This window comes from Cottoperca gobio, chromosome 6 (assembly GCF_900634415.1).
Source record: "Cottoperca gobio chromosome 6, fCotGob3.1, whole genome shotgun sequence".
NCBI classification, from domain to species: Eukaryota; Metazoa; Chordata; class Actinopteri; order Perciformes; family Bovichtidae; genus Cottoperca; species Cottoperca gobio.
In genome coordinates this window covers 18,945,119-18,957,334 of record NC_041360.1, presented here as the reverse complement: position 1 = coordinate 18,957,334, position 12,216 = coordinate 18,945,119, and the positions used below count along the sequence as shown (strand labels likewise).

The 12,216-nt window shown below is 42.7% G+C and overlaps 1 protein-coding gene across 1 annotated transcript in view; it reads left to right on the top strand.

Moving 5' to 3' along the window:
- tspan18b (tetraspanin 18b) overlaps positions 1 to 12,216 on the top strand; it is a 30,865-nt gene that overhangs the window by 11,325 nt on the left and 7,324 nt on the right. Inside the window, exon 2 of the mRNA XM_029432933.1 lies at positions 6,312 to 6,395. Coding sequence (XP_029288793.1) covers positions 6,393 to 6,395 — 3 coding nt within the window. The 5' untranslated portion in view covers positions 6,312 to 6,392. The remainder of the gene's footprint in view (positions 1 to 6,311; positions 6,396 to 12,216) is intronic.

Sequence of the window (12,216 nt, the reverse complement as noted above, 5' to 3'; positions counted from 1 at the left end):
TGTGAGACTGCAATCAGAAGGGACCTCCTGATATGATATATTATGTATTCATAAGGTGCTGATTCTCTCAGTGTTAATCTGTAAATGGGATTTCCCCCAGGAAATGTGTTCAGCCGAGGTGGAGAGACTCATGTAATGTAAAGCGCTCTCACTCACCGAAGATTAATGTTTTATTTTTTAAGAGTGTATTGATTTTTAGGATGTTGGCAAAGGTGGTCCGCTATAAAACAAACACTGTTTTTCTGGGGTCCTTTGTTGAGATTAAACAACATGTCTCTTCATGTCTGTTCCTTCTGGAACACAGTTTCTGAGACAGAGTTTGGCCGTATTACTGCCACACTTAACATTGCCATGACAAAGTTGTGAAACTCAAAATTCCACCAGACCTTGGATATATGCTGCCTTCATCCTCCATGATTGTTTATACTTTTGTAGAGTAATGTGACCCACATGTTTGTACACATAAACAAAGGAAGTCGGTGCGTTGTATTACAGTGTTGTTTTACATTGCCTGGACATGGTTGAAAACATAAATTCTATGCCTCAAATATGTCAAATAGAAATATTTGTTTTGGAAGCAATCAATACAATCACTATTATCTGAGTTTGAGAATGATGTGTGAATAAAGTAGTTGGCTTTGGTGTGTGTGTGCTCAGTAAGGTATGCAGTGAGAACCTCCAGCAGTGAGAACCTCATCCACTGCGCCACAGATTTTGGGCCAAACTGATGTTGTAACTACATGGCAGCAATCCAACTGCCCATTGGCCCATTTGTTTTTTAGTTATGTTGTCTTTTATTGAGAATTATATTATATACTTATCCTAATTGTGTCTTTATTTTGTTCGTGTTTTGCATTGCCATGTGATGTACACGCAATTGCCAAGTGGTCATGGAGCACAAAAGCAAAAACATCACTGCTTTGGCAGAGCTGTTCAGGCAGTTTTGCTTGTGGAAGAGTCCAAACTCAAATGCCCTCCACTGGTTTTAATTATAAAAATAAGTTTCATCTGGTCCCACTGAGCAAAGAATTTGTTTCCACTTATTGTGTATCTTCTGCATTGGGATGTTTGTCGAACAGCTTCAAGTCTTAAGCAGGCAGAAGGAGAAGGTGACACATATTCATAATTACAGATAACGTTCCAGGTAGCGGACAGCTCCCTCTGATACAGACGTGGTTGTAACGCTCATGGCCGAAGTGGTCTTTGCAGAAGAATCTGCTTCAGATATTCAGAACCTACGATGGTATTTTAGCCAAATTTAAATGAGCCCTAGAAATGGTTACCAGATGTGTTCTTAACACATGTTTAAGTGGCTGCTTTCACTTTTAGGACAACAGTGGCTCCATATTTCTACTCTCAATGTCTTGTGGAAAATATAACACCATATGTTTTAGTACCAAATGTTTTTTTTTACAAAATGTGTTGTTACTAGAGCTGAACCAATTAGTCAATTAATCAATTAATATTTTTATAATCTGTCAATTGTTCAAGCATAAATGCCCCAAATTCTCTAGTTTAATCTTCTAATTTATCAGGATTTATTGCATTTATTTAATTTTATGTGATACTAAATGTGAACGTTTTGGTTTTGGAAGTATATTTAGATAACTGTTACAAGCATTTCTCACAATTTGTAGACATTTATAGACAAAATAATCTGCACATTAATCAATAATAAAGACAATCATTTGTTCGAGCTACAGTCTAGTCTTAACTTTTTTATACAAACGGTTCATTTCACTTTCTTTCTTCTAATCTGACTTGACTACAGATGTGGTGTGATGTCTTTTGTACACTCGTAATGTTTTAGCTGAGGAAAACATCCTGAGGGAAGACTCTATGCAAACCTCCTCTTTGTGCCGGCAGCTTGGATCTTCATCTCAATTCCTTTCTAACTTTGAAGCTCTGTAAGCTGCGTGATTGTCAGGCTTTACTTAGGATTTAAATGGGTTGGAAATGGTTATCATGCGGCTGTTCGTCAGCTCGTAGGGCCTGTGGGTAAGGGAGTCAACAAACCAACTGGCGAGAATTTAACAGCCCCAGCCCCCTCTGTGTATGTAGTAATGAACTCTTACCTTGGCTTGGAAGGCTGCACGGCTGGTATCCTCACTGTGTTTTTGTAACCCTCACTAAAAAAGCCTTGCTCTTAATTGTATCCCACGGGGCCCTGAGCTCTCAGTATTCACAGCCTTTCCTGTCCCTCGTACTGATCCTCCCCCTCTTCCAACCTTAGCCCCATCATCCCAATTCGACAGGTCTCTCCTCTTTAATCGCTCGACTTCAAAGCGGCGTTGTGTTGCTCCCCCCCCCAGGCCCCTGCCTCCTCAGAGACAGGGGGGCTAGCCTTTAGGGCCTGGGAAGTAGGGTGAAAGTGTGGTGGTGTACAAGGCGGCTTGTTAAGTTAGACAGGCATGGGTTAAAGAAAAAATAACAACAAGTAGTTCTGTTGCTGTTCTTCATCCTGGTGTCACTAGAGAGACGTTGGTGTTGTGTAATTATAGAAGCAAGTTGCACATGTTTGAAAGGATCTGTGTATGACACTTCTCACCGTTCTTTTTGATGAGAGCATCTTTGTGGAGGCGAAAGATAGAAGTTGGTGTGCTGTTTGAGGAACCTGCCACCAAGAGAGAGGCCTGGCTAATGTTTGCAGCTGACTTACCAAAGAGGTGGACACACGCCATCTTTCATCAGCATCAAAATGGCACCCTTCAAACACGTTTGCAGGGGCTGCATTCTTATCAGGTTTCCATTTAGCACAAAACAATTATCAGGGAGAAAACGGAAGTTCAGTCTGCATCTTTTAGCTGGAGTAATTGTGCACCGCAAATGAGTGAATACACTCTTGCCTGGCGTGTAACCCGAGAGCACCTACTGTAGTGTGGAGAACCGAGACAACCAGTGGGTTAGCTGTGGCCAGGGAGGAGAGAGTGATGCCCTCCGATCAGAGTGGGGATTGTTTCTCCATCGTGGTGGTTTATCTTTATGTGGTGGTTGACTCACACCGTTAGATCAATAAATCAAGATGGGGTGAGGCGATACTTCTGCCTCAGTGTTGCCCTCATTAAATCGGCCGTTCAGGAGATATGACTGCTGGCAATTACCCTCTTTTTTTCATTTCAATAATACTATCCCATGATGTATATGGACTTGAACTTGCTTGGAGATCACCAGGAAGAGCTGACATACAGTGCTATAGATTTGTCTTTTAATTAAGTGCGTTTATGAAGCTTTGATTAAAGGGTGTAAAAGGCCCCAAAGGTTAACGTCTTTAAATTTGCCTCCAAAGTTCAGAGATTTGCTTTTATTAGCTCTGGTGTGGAATCAATGTCAAACCCAGCTGCGAGGTGTAGATGGAAGAATTGTCACTTCCTCCCTCGTTTTCCTGCCTACTTCCTGTCCCCAGAGGAAGTCTCGATGGTCAAACCCCCCCCTGCTGTTCTCTGACCTCTGACATTTCAGTCAAGGTTGCCCAGCAGATTGGCAGGATGAGGAGACTTGTGGCGGCAAAGACAAAACATAAAAGACGAGTTCCTGGCCAATAGTGAATGTAAAGTAAAGGTCGGGCTATGCTAGAGACAAACAAGTTTGTGCGTCGTGTAGTCGTATCACGTTTGAAGGCAAAAGCGTTAATGAAGTGGCCACACTCAAAGACATAGAGACAAGCAGTCAAAGGGGCAGTACTCAAAAGAATCTTACAAATGACACTTTCGGAGTGTCCTCATTGCGTTGCGCTTGGATGTACACACAAAAGGTGCAACAGAAGTGATTGTGTGGAGAGTGATGAGAGCTTGAGAGAGAAGTTGAAATCCTTCCTACACTGAGTACAGTCAGACCCAACCTGAGAAGACCTGAGGATAAATAGAACAGAAATGCGGTCAACACGAACAGAGCACAGCAGCAGCATGAAGTCCTATTTTTACCTCCTGCACCAAAACCAAAATTCTGCAGCCAAATGCGTGACAGTAGATAATACTTCTCTAACCAATTTCATTTCTGCAAATCAAATTCCAAAAGGTTATTACATTTATTAGCACAAATAATTTTCCTAGGCTTCTGATTTTCTAAAATCATGCTTTGATTTGTAATGTACCATGTGATCAGAACTAATACTAAGTATGCTCGGATCCATTCAGATCTATCTGAGAATCAGACACATTGACGCACACACTTGAGACCTCTGGCAGTAAAATGAGTTACCAAAACTGATTAATTTAGACCTCTTCCAACTTGGGTCCGCAGCACTGATTGCCAAGTTGGGACAGTTTGACGATCAGAGGAGCGTTTTATTTGAAGCATACTGACTCTTTCATTCCTCTTATTCCCTTATGGCCACTACAGTTTCCTCTGCTATCTCTATTGTGCATTGGACTGCAGAGGATAACCACAGTGTATACTGTATGTAGAAGCGCATCATTTAAAATGTTCTTACACTCTGTATAGCTGTTGGTGATGCAACAGTATTGTCAGAGCCTGAAATATCAGCACATGCTAATCAATTAGGGGCTGCCTTGATGTTTAAATTGCCCACAGTGCTCGTGAGCTTAAATGTCAATGACAAGTTGGCGAGAGAGATATCTGTAAAAAGGAAAGCCATTGAGCGGATGTAGATGAAACCTTTTCTCTAGTGTTGAGCTGTTCCCCGCTTTGTTGGACCCTCAGCGGCCTGGCCTTTCTGGTCTCCCTCGAGGCTTCGTCCTATTGTTGTGCTTTCTCAGCCGTCTGCGCTGATCTCTATTCTCACCCCCATAACCGATTCAATGAGGCTCTGCGATCCTATTGGTGCGCCACTTTCCAGTGAAAGGGTTTCCATGGAAACCAAAAAATAATGCAGACCCTCACCACTGTTGCTCTCCAACAGCTAATAGCTCTCTTTAACAGTTGTTCAGGAGAGACACCTCTGCAACAGGCTTCAGGGTAAAATGTGACCACTCTGCTGCTCAGAACCAGCTTACATACACGAGGATGCACCTACATGCTGCTTCTGTAATAGACTGAAACCAAATGAAAGTGATTACACTGTTGTGGAGATATGTTTGCTGAAAATGACTCTTTCAAACAGACTCCATCCTTTTGGCTCCCAATGCATGTGCAGCCACTGTGGAGATGATATTGATTCCCTGAGCTTGTGCTTTGTAGTGTCTGAATCCAACGCTCTGTGATAAGAGAGTGTATCGTTCCAGTGCATCTCACCACTTCTCGGATTTGTCCGTTTCCTCAGTCAGGCTTTGATTGCCTTTTTTTTTTAGATGCAATCAGAGCCCCTGTATTGTGTATGGGGGACGGTGTGTTGCTGCCAGTTGGGTTCTGCGTCCTGGTGAAGCTGATGTCTACTGGCAATATGGTGTGTCGGTGGGTTGATGTGCCTGGCTCTATCAACCAGAATACTCCTGGGATATTCTCCACCCCCAGCCCCTGTCAGACAGACTGTCTGTCTGTATTTCACCATTTAATGTGGCAAGAGCTATATGCTGTTCATGCCTCCGTAGGCAGCTCTTGCCATATTTGATGCTTTATTTGTCTTTGCCAGTGCTTTGAAACCGTCTCCAAAGTATTGTCAGTCAAAACCGTGCCGCTGACTATTTTTGCACATTGAGGCTGGAATATCAGCAGTTTAATTGCCGCTCAATGCTATGTCGTTATTTTCAGCTGGGATGCACTTGTGGCAAAGATGTTTAGAAACAGGAAAAAACTTTAAAATGTTTATGCTCATTAGGCACAGCTGATGGGAGGCGCATTGTACATTGACAGTTTAAGCAAACAAGTAAAAAAGCAAGGTATTGTTCTTTTAGTGAATAATGCATGAGTGTGGATACTCATCAAAGTCACATCAGAAGCTGTATGAGGGGATATATCCTTCTAATAAAGGATAATTAACTTAAATAGTTAGAAGACACACACACACACACACACACACACACACACATTCAAACCCCTCAAGGTAGATATTTAAGTTTGACCTGCCCAGAACACAGGCCTGGACTGCTACTATTAAAGATCCTTTTCTTGTTTTCTTTCCTTGTTAATTTGGCCTTCAAGCTGAGCAGTGAAAGATCCACACATAAAACACTGATGCAGTCCTAAATTAGCTCGCTGCTGGGAGCGAGCGCTTCATACATAATAAATGCAAACTGTCATTTTAAGTGTCCTAGAATTTTATTTTCAGTGGGGTTTTTTTTAAAGCTTGCAGTCTTATTCTGCTTTAATAAATTGCATACCAAGACAAATGTGCCACGTTTTCTGTCTCCACTGTTTATTTATCTCATTAGCTCAGTCCTGACCTCTGCTTCTTCCTTTGTGCTTCTGTCCAACAGCCCATGAAAACAGGAGAGGAGAGGGAACCGAGAGAAGCCGTCAGATTCACCTGAACAAAGAAGAGGCACACGCTGATACACATGGTATGGTCGTATTTTATCTGTAAATAAAGCACACATGGTCTTAAAGAAAAGCCATAACTGTAATCATAAGTGTGAAACACATCTCTGTTTCCTCCTCAGCATCTGTAATGTGAATGATTTCTACCAAATCCAGCAGTGATTCCACCCTAGCAGACACATGTTAAATCAGCGAGAGCAACAGCAGAAATAGCTTGTTGACAGACTCTTTTGAGTAGGATGCTGACAGCACAGGCGCAAAGCTATTGTTGCCGTCAACAGGAGGCGCGGTGCTGGCGAGAGCCGGTGCGTAAGGCTGGTCCTGCGAAGAGGCAGACAAGTGCTTTTGTCCTTTACCCATCACAGCAGGCCAGCACTGGTCTTTGTTAGCCTCTGATTTGCATTGGCATTTGTAATATTAGTATTCCAGGCACGGCTGAGCAGCAGACATGTATAGATTGAAAGGTTAAAGGGGAGTTTAGACCCAGACACATCAGCTGTAATCAGTCATAGCACATAACCATAAAAGCATCCAAGCAGACAAATGTGTGTTACAGGTGCAAGTGACATGTAAGATTAGAACCAGGTTTTTGAGCCATTTTTAATTTCATAAGGACTGACTTAAAGGATCATTTTTGGCTTATTATAGCTTTGGAAGTAATTTTTATTGCTTAAAATGTGTGGGAACACAGCAACATTGCTCAAAACATAGGTCAGACAGAAAGAAAGACGAGCAGTCAGATGACCAAACCCATTTGAAACGAAGAAACGAGAAAAGAAAGGCAACATTTCAGAATGATTAAATAAACTTCCAATACATTTTGGAGGCTCACTTTCAATGTTACCTAATAAATTTGGATCATCTGGCTAAACTTTTGACTTATTGACAGGTTTGTGCTTTTTGCCCTGTCTTACGAAGTTGCACGTGTCATTCTAATCAGTGTACATTATTAAGATAGGAAGTTCCCTCTTGACCTTGGATACTGTAGTTGACACCACGTGGGTCATGACTTCTGATCTCACAATCTTCCTTAACAGATTGAGATTTGCCCAGTTCTTGATAAGTGCATTCTTCATCTTAGAAACAGAAGTTGACAAAACCATCTCATCAGAAAGGAAATGGAAATTTCTACAATTGAAGCTTCAGAAGGACTCAATGGACCTTGAGCTGCTGTTGTTTTGTCAAATGTAAATAAAAAGAAGATCCAAATTGTAATAAATCAAAAGTATCCTTTTAAAGTCTGTGATAAATGCCATGATCTCAACCGACAGAGAGTCACATCAATAACCACATACAGTACGAGATGCCTCCGTCGCAGCAAATTGCAAGGCAAGATCAAAGAATCATGAATGTCCAGCTACAGCTGCACAGGTATTAACACAGTTTTGTTTTATTTCTATGAAGTCATTATTTTTCAATGGGACCTCCAATATATGTGGAAATCTCTTTCATCTTATGACCGAACATTTACATGTTTTATCCTCGAGGCTTTTGTTTGAATCTTTGCATTGCGCCTGTAACACAAATTAGGTTACACTGTTCCCTTTGCTGTTTCTCTTTTGTTGAATATGAAGGTTCAGATTGTTGTGTGTGTGTGTGTGTGTGTGTGTGTGTGTGTGTGTGTGTGTGTGTGTGTGTGTGCTACACAGAGTCCTCATCAGTAAGTGATGAAGCAGCTTCTAGGTCTTCTACAGAGGGGAACTTGCTGAATTCAAACTAACATATGGCCTTGCAACAGGGTGTGAGTGATCGCTCATTAGACAAATGGCTGGCCAAGCTGTCCCCCTGTCGTAAAGTGCTCGGCTCTGCTGCCCTTTGTTTTCTAATAGGAACTAGTGCTAAGTGGAGATGCCAAACACTGCTCTGCAGACAAAGGCCACTCTCACCACATATCCGGGTTGCCGTGGAGACCAGCAAACTTCTAGGAGGTCTGGAGAGATTCCAAAATGTGCTAAAACAATCATTCAACCGAATTGTGTATTGAGCCATAAGAAAGTAACAACCCTAATTATTTCTTTCATTGTTCTGCGTATATTTCTGTCCATTGTCACGATTTTGTGATGTACAAGCAGTTGCGTGTGTGAGTCGGCGTGTATTTTGTGATTCGGCGCATGTTTACCCTCCTTCGTTTCCTTTTGTGTTTAGTCCCCTGAGGCTGGAAGTGGTGTCTTTCCTTAAATCTCCCATTGTTTACTTCTTCCAAGGCCATCTGCGATGTAAACTCTCTTTATATGGAGACTTGGCGAAGACAACAAACTTGAATTGAATGGTATAAAACGAGGTCCGGAGAGAACACCCCCAACATTTTAATTGTCTCTTGCCTGAGGGCCAAAAACACTGGACAAAGTAGAGATAGTCAGATTATTAACTGGTTTGCTTTAACTTTCTGTCAAAGTGATATTGATTCCACTCCTCGTGACCCTGACTTAATAAGAGGATTTTGACTACGATGGGAACTTGCAGAAAAGAAGGCGAAGTACAAAATACAAAGGAAATAATCCCCCACTGTTGTCTTCATAGTAATTATTGAGTATTTAGTTTTGAATTGAGTTATAACTCATTTTTGTGGAAAGCCCCAATGGCAATGTTTCATGCTCCAAAGTATCCCGTGGGAAAAGTCAGAGCTGAGTAGAAACAGGCGGTTAGGTGTTTATGTGTTCATTGTGCGCTACTATCACATGCCCTCACTCCCAGACAACCAGCGGACTAAGAGCCTGAACTCTAGGGGATCAATGCTTCATTGACCATGTGCCTGAGCCTGGTATTGATCCAGCCCCGCGCAGCCAGTGTGTATCTTCACTCAGCCAGATAGAGGTGCCGACACAATTAAGTGAGAATCTCTGCTTTGAGAGAGAGCGAGGATCACACACAAACTAGTGTTCAATAGAAACCAAAATCTGTGATCCTCTCAATCACATGTCCTCTGCTCGAGTTAACCAAGAAGCTATCAATGCCCTTTCCCCTTCCAATCTTTCTTATCTAAAGAGCTGGAGAATCGATTTCATTGTATGAGTATGAGCAACTGTTAGTACTGAACGAACAGCTGGACGTATGCCCAGCTGGGATGTCAAGAATGTGGCCTGCAGTGCTGTTGACAACACATGGCCAGTGAGTTTCTGACTGTGCATTTGTTCATTTTGGGATCCTTTTTCGTTAATCAGCCTTTTGTTCAGGAGTGTGTCAGCTGCCTGGTCAGAGGACTTCTGCTCTCGGGGGTTCACAAAATCTAATTTCCAAACTGAATGGGCCAGGAGAGCGCCACTCACAGGCTCAGATAAGAACTGCTTTAGATTCACTGCACGTATTGCAACAATGGACTGAAATGATAAATGGCTTTGCGAGGCAGAGCAAACTCATCAGACTGCCGACTTTTTGTGGTGAACTAGCAATGCCCCTAATGTTCAGAAGCTGATCATTTCCACCAATCCTACAATCCTATATATGTACAGTGAAAACTCACTTAGCCGGTCTGAGGGTAGAGCATTTATACGTATCCATCTGAGCATGTAACCAACATGAGGACCTTTGCTACAAGTCTAGCAGTTTCTCCAACTTTCTAACCCGGCAGATTTTCTGCGCCGTGCTTTCTGTGTGAGCTACACCTACACACACTGTGTGCTGGCTCGCCTTTCAGCTACTTTTCATGCACTTTATCTCTGTGGTTGTTCACTGTTGTCTGCAAGTTGCATGCCCTCTAAAGCAGCATACATTGCTATAGCTGTTTAGCATTCAGTACACTTCAAAGCTCTTCGGTGTGACAGCACAGCCCAGGGCTTATTCTCTCCTAATTGGAGGTTCATTAAGGGACATGGTGCGCCTCAGGGGAGCCCTGCTCACTGCCAGAGGAGCCTGTCTTTATTCTGATGTTGGGATGTTTACTTGCTGCGGCTGATTTAGGAAGTCATGGAGAAATATCAAAATGAGTTTTTAATTGAGATAAAGGCTGATGTGGCATGTGTGTGGTCCCTTAGAGTCACTGTCAGAGGGTATTAGTGCACTCCGGAGAGAGCTTTAGAGTGGCATACAGTAGATGGGAAAACACACACCTGCTCCCGCTGCATCAGGGAGCCTGAGGACGAAATGTGCCCTCCCCAGGGTTTAACTACAGGTGATCATTTAGAGGGTCAATGACATTTAAAGGGGTCAAGCTCCAACCCTTATACTCTCAACAGGGCTTAGTATTAATGATTATTTGTTATGCAGGCTCACGCTCAAGATGAAGTGAACTGGCTGGTTATCAGGGGGGTGGAGGATGGCGACAGTTTGGCGAGGAGCAGGCACGGTGTCCTTGTCGTGCTGATCCATTTGTCCGGGGCGGTGGCCAGTGAAGCAGGGGAATAGGGACTCACTTCATTAATCGTGTCTAAAGTGTCAACTTCAAGGAGAACAACCCAAGGGTGTACTATTTATATATGGAGCACTCTAAATGTGGTTCTATGTCTTCCTTATCTTTTAACCATAGTGAGTTAACATCCCCATCATGGTTGGTAGTTTAGACGCCGTTCAAACATGCCTCTGGTTTTCTGACTTGAGCATGAAAACAGGCCTGTATAAATGTGTCAGAATTCCTCATCTTCATACTGAGTAGAATGTAGGTCAGATGGGTTTGCCCTCATTCCAGAGATATGGCTTCTGTCAGTACAGTGAAGTTGATTTTGGATCTATTCTCATTAATCCGCTATCAAACTCAACCATGCAGCGCTCCACAACCCAAGCTGGCTGTTGATTGGTCTCTGCCAAGAGTAAACAATGGGATCTTAGTGTTGTGTGGTATTTCATGATGTTAGTAACAAGAGACATAGACAGAGTTGGCATTTACTGAATACCTCAGGGCGATGACTGCCACTTAGATTGTCAGATTGAGGACATCCATACAGTATTTCCAGCTAACAAACAAATTGTCTGTAAATATAGCATTGCGGTATTTCTCCCTGCTCTGTGTCATGTTTGTTTATAATGGGTCTATACAAACACAATGCCACACGACTTCTTATCTTGACACATTGCTGGCTTAGGCAAAGCAGCACACCTGAGGAAGATCTGCCTTTAATCTAGTAGTAATTTGTCGATGTTGTTGTTGTTAAGGCTTGCAGCTCCTGGGGTGTGAACCTCGTTTCCCTTGTCTACATATTGCACTCTGCAGAATATTCAGAGAGACTTAGTGGTCTGATCACTACAGCTGGCCTTTGATCGATGAGGACCTGCGATCCCCAGGGAGTCATGGGAAAGACCAGTTTGTTTACTCTGCACTTTCTCCAGGGTCTCTGTGGCAGGTTGATTTATACTATGCTGCTTTGCACCATACACTTGTTATTTGGAGCCTGACTAGGCCCATAGTGTACTTCATTCTTAAGCATCCAATGCGTTTTAATGCAGAAAAGAAAATAGGCTCCAGATCTGACAGTTATTTTTGACCCTGAGATGGAAGCGAAGAGCAAGAGGGTGAAGCTGGAAGAGAAATCCGATATTTTGTTTGGAGTATAGGATGTGAGCTGAACCCTGAGAGTTTTTCCATCCAACTCTTTCCTCCCCTTCTTCCCCCTCTTTGTTCCACTTATTCATCCCCTGCTCCAATAAATACAGTTTGCACTCTTCATAGGGGCCCTGGACTAACAGTGGAGAGCAGCAGGGATGAGAAAGGGGCTTTTCTGATGCTTTCTTTCTGTGAGACTGTAATGTATGCAAATCTCAATTAAGACCTCCTCTGCCCTCATTAGGCTTTTCATTTGGGCTTAGGAAAGGGGGTTTAATTAAAACCCATCTCTGGCAATGAGGCTGCTGCTGGGTCTCAGAATACCAATAGGAGGTTGATCAATACCTAAGCATATCATTATGATTTAGAGG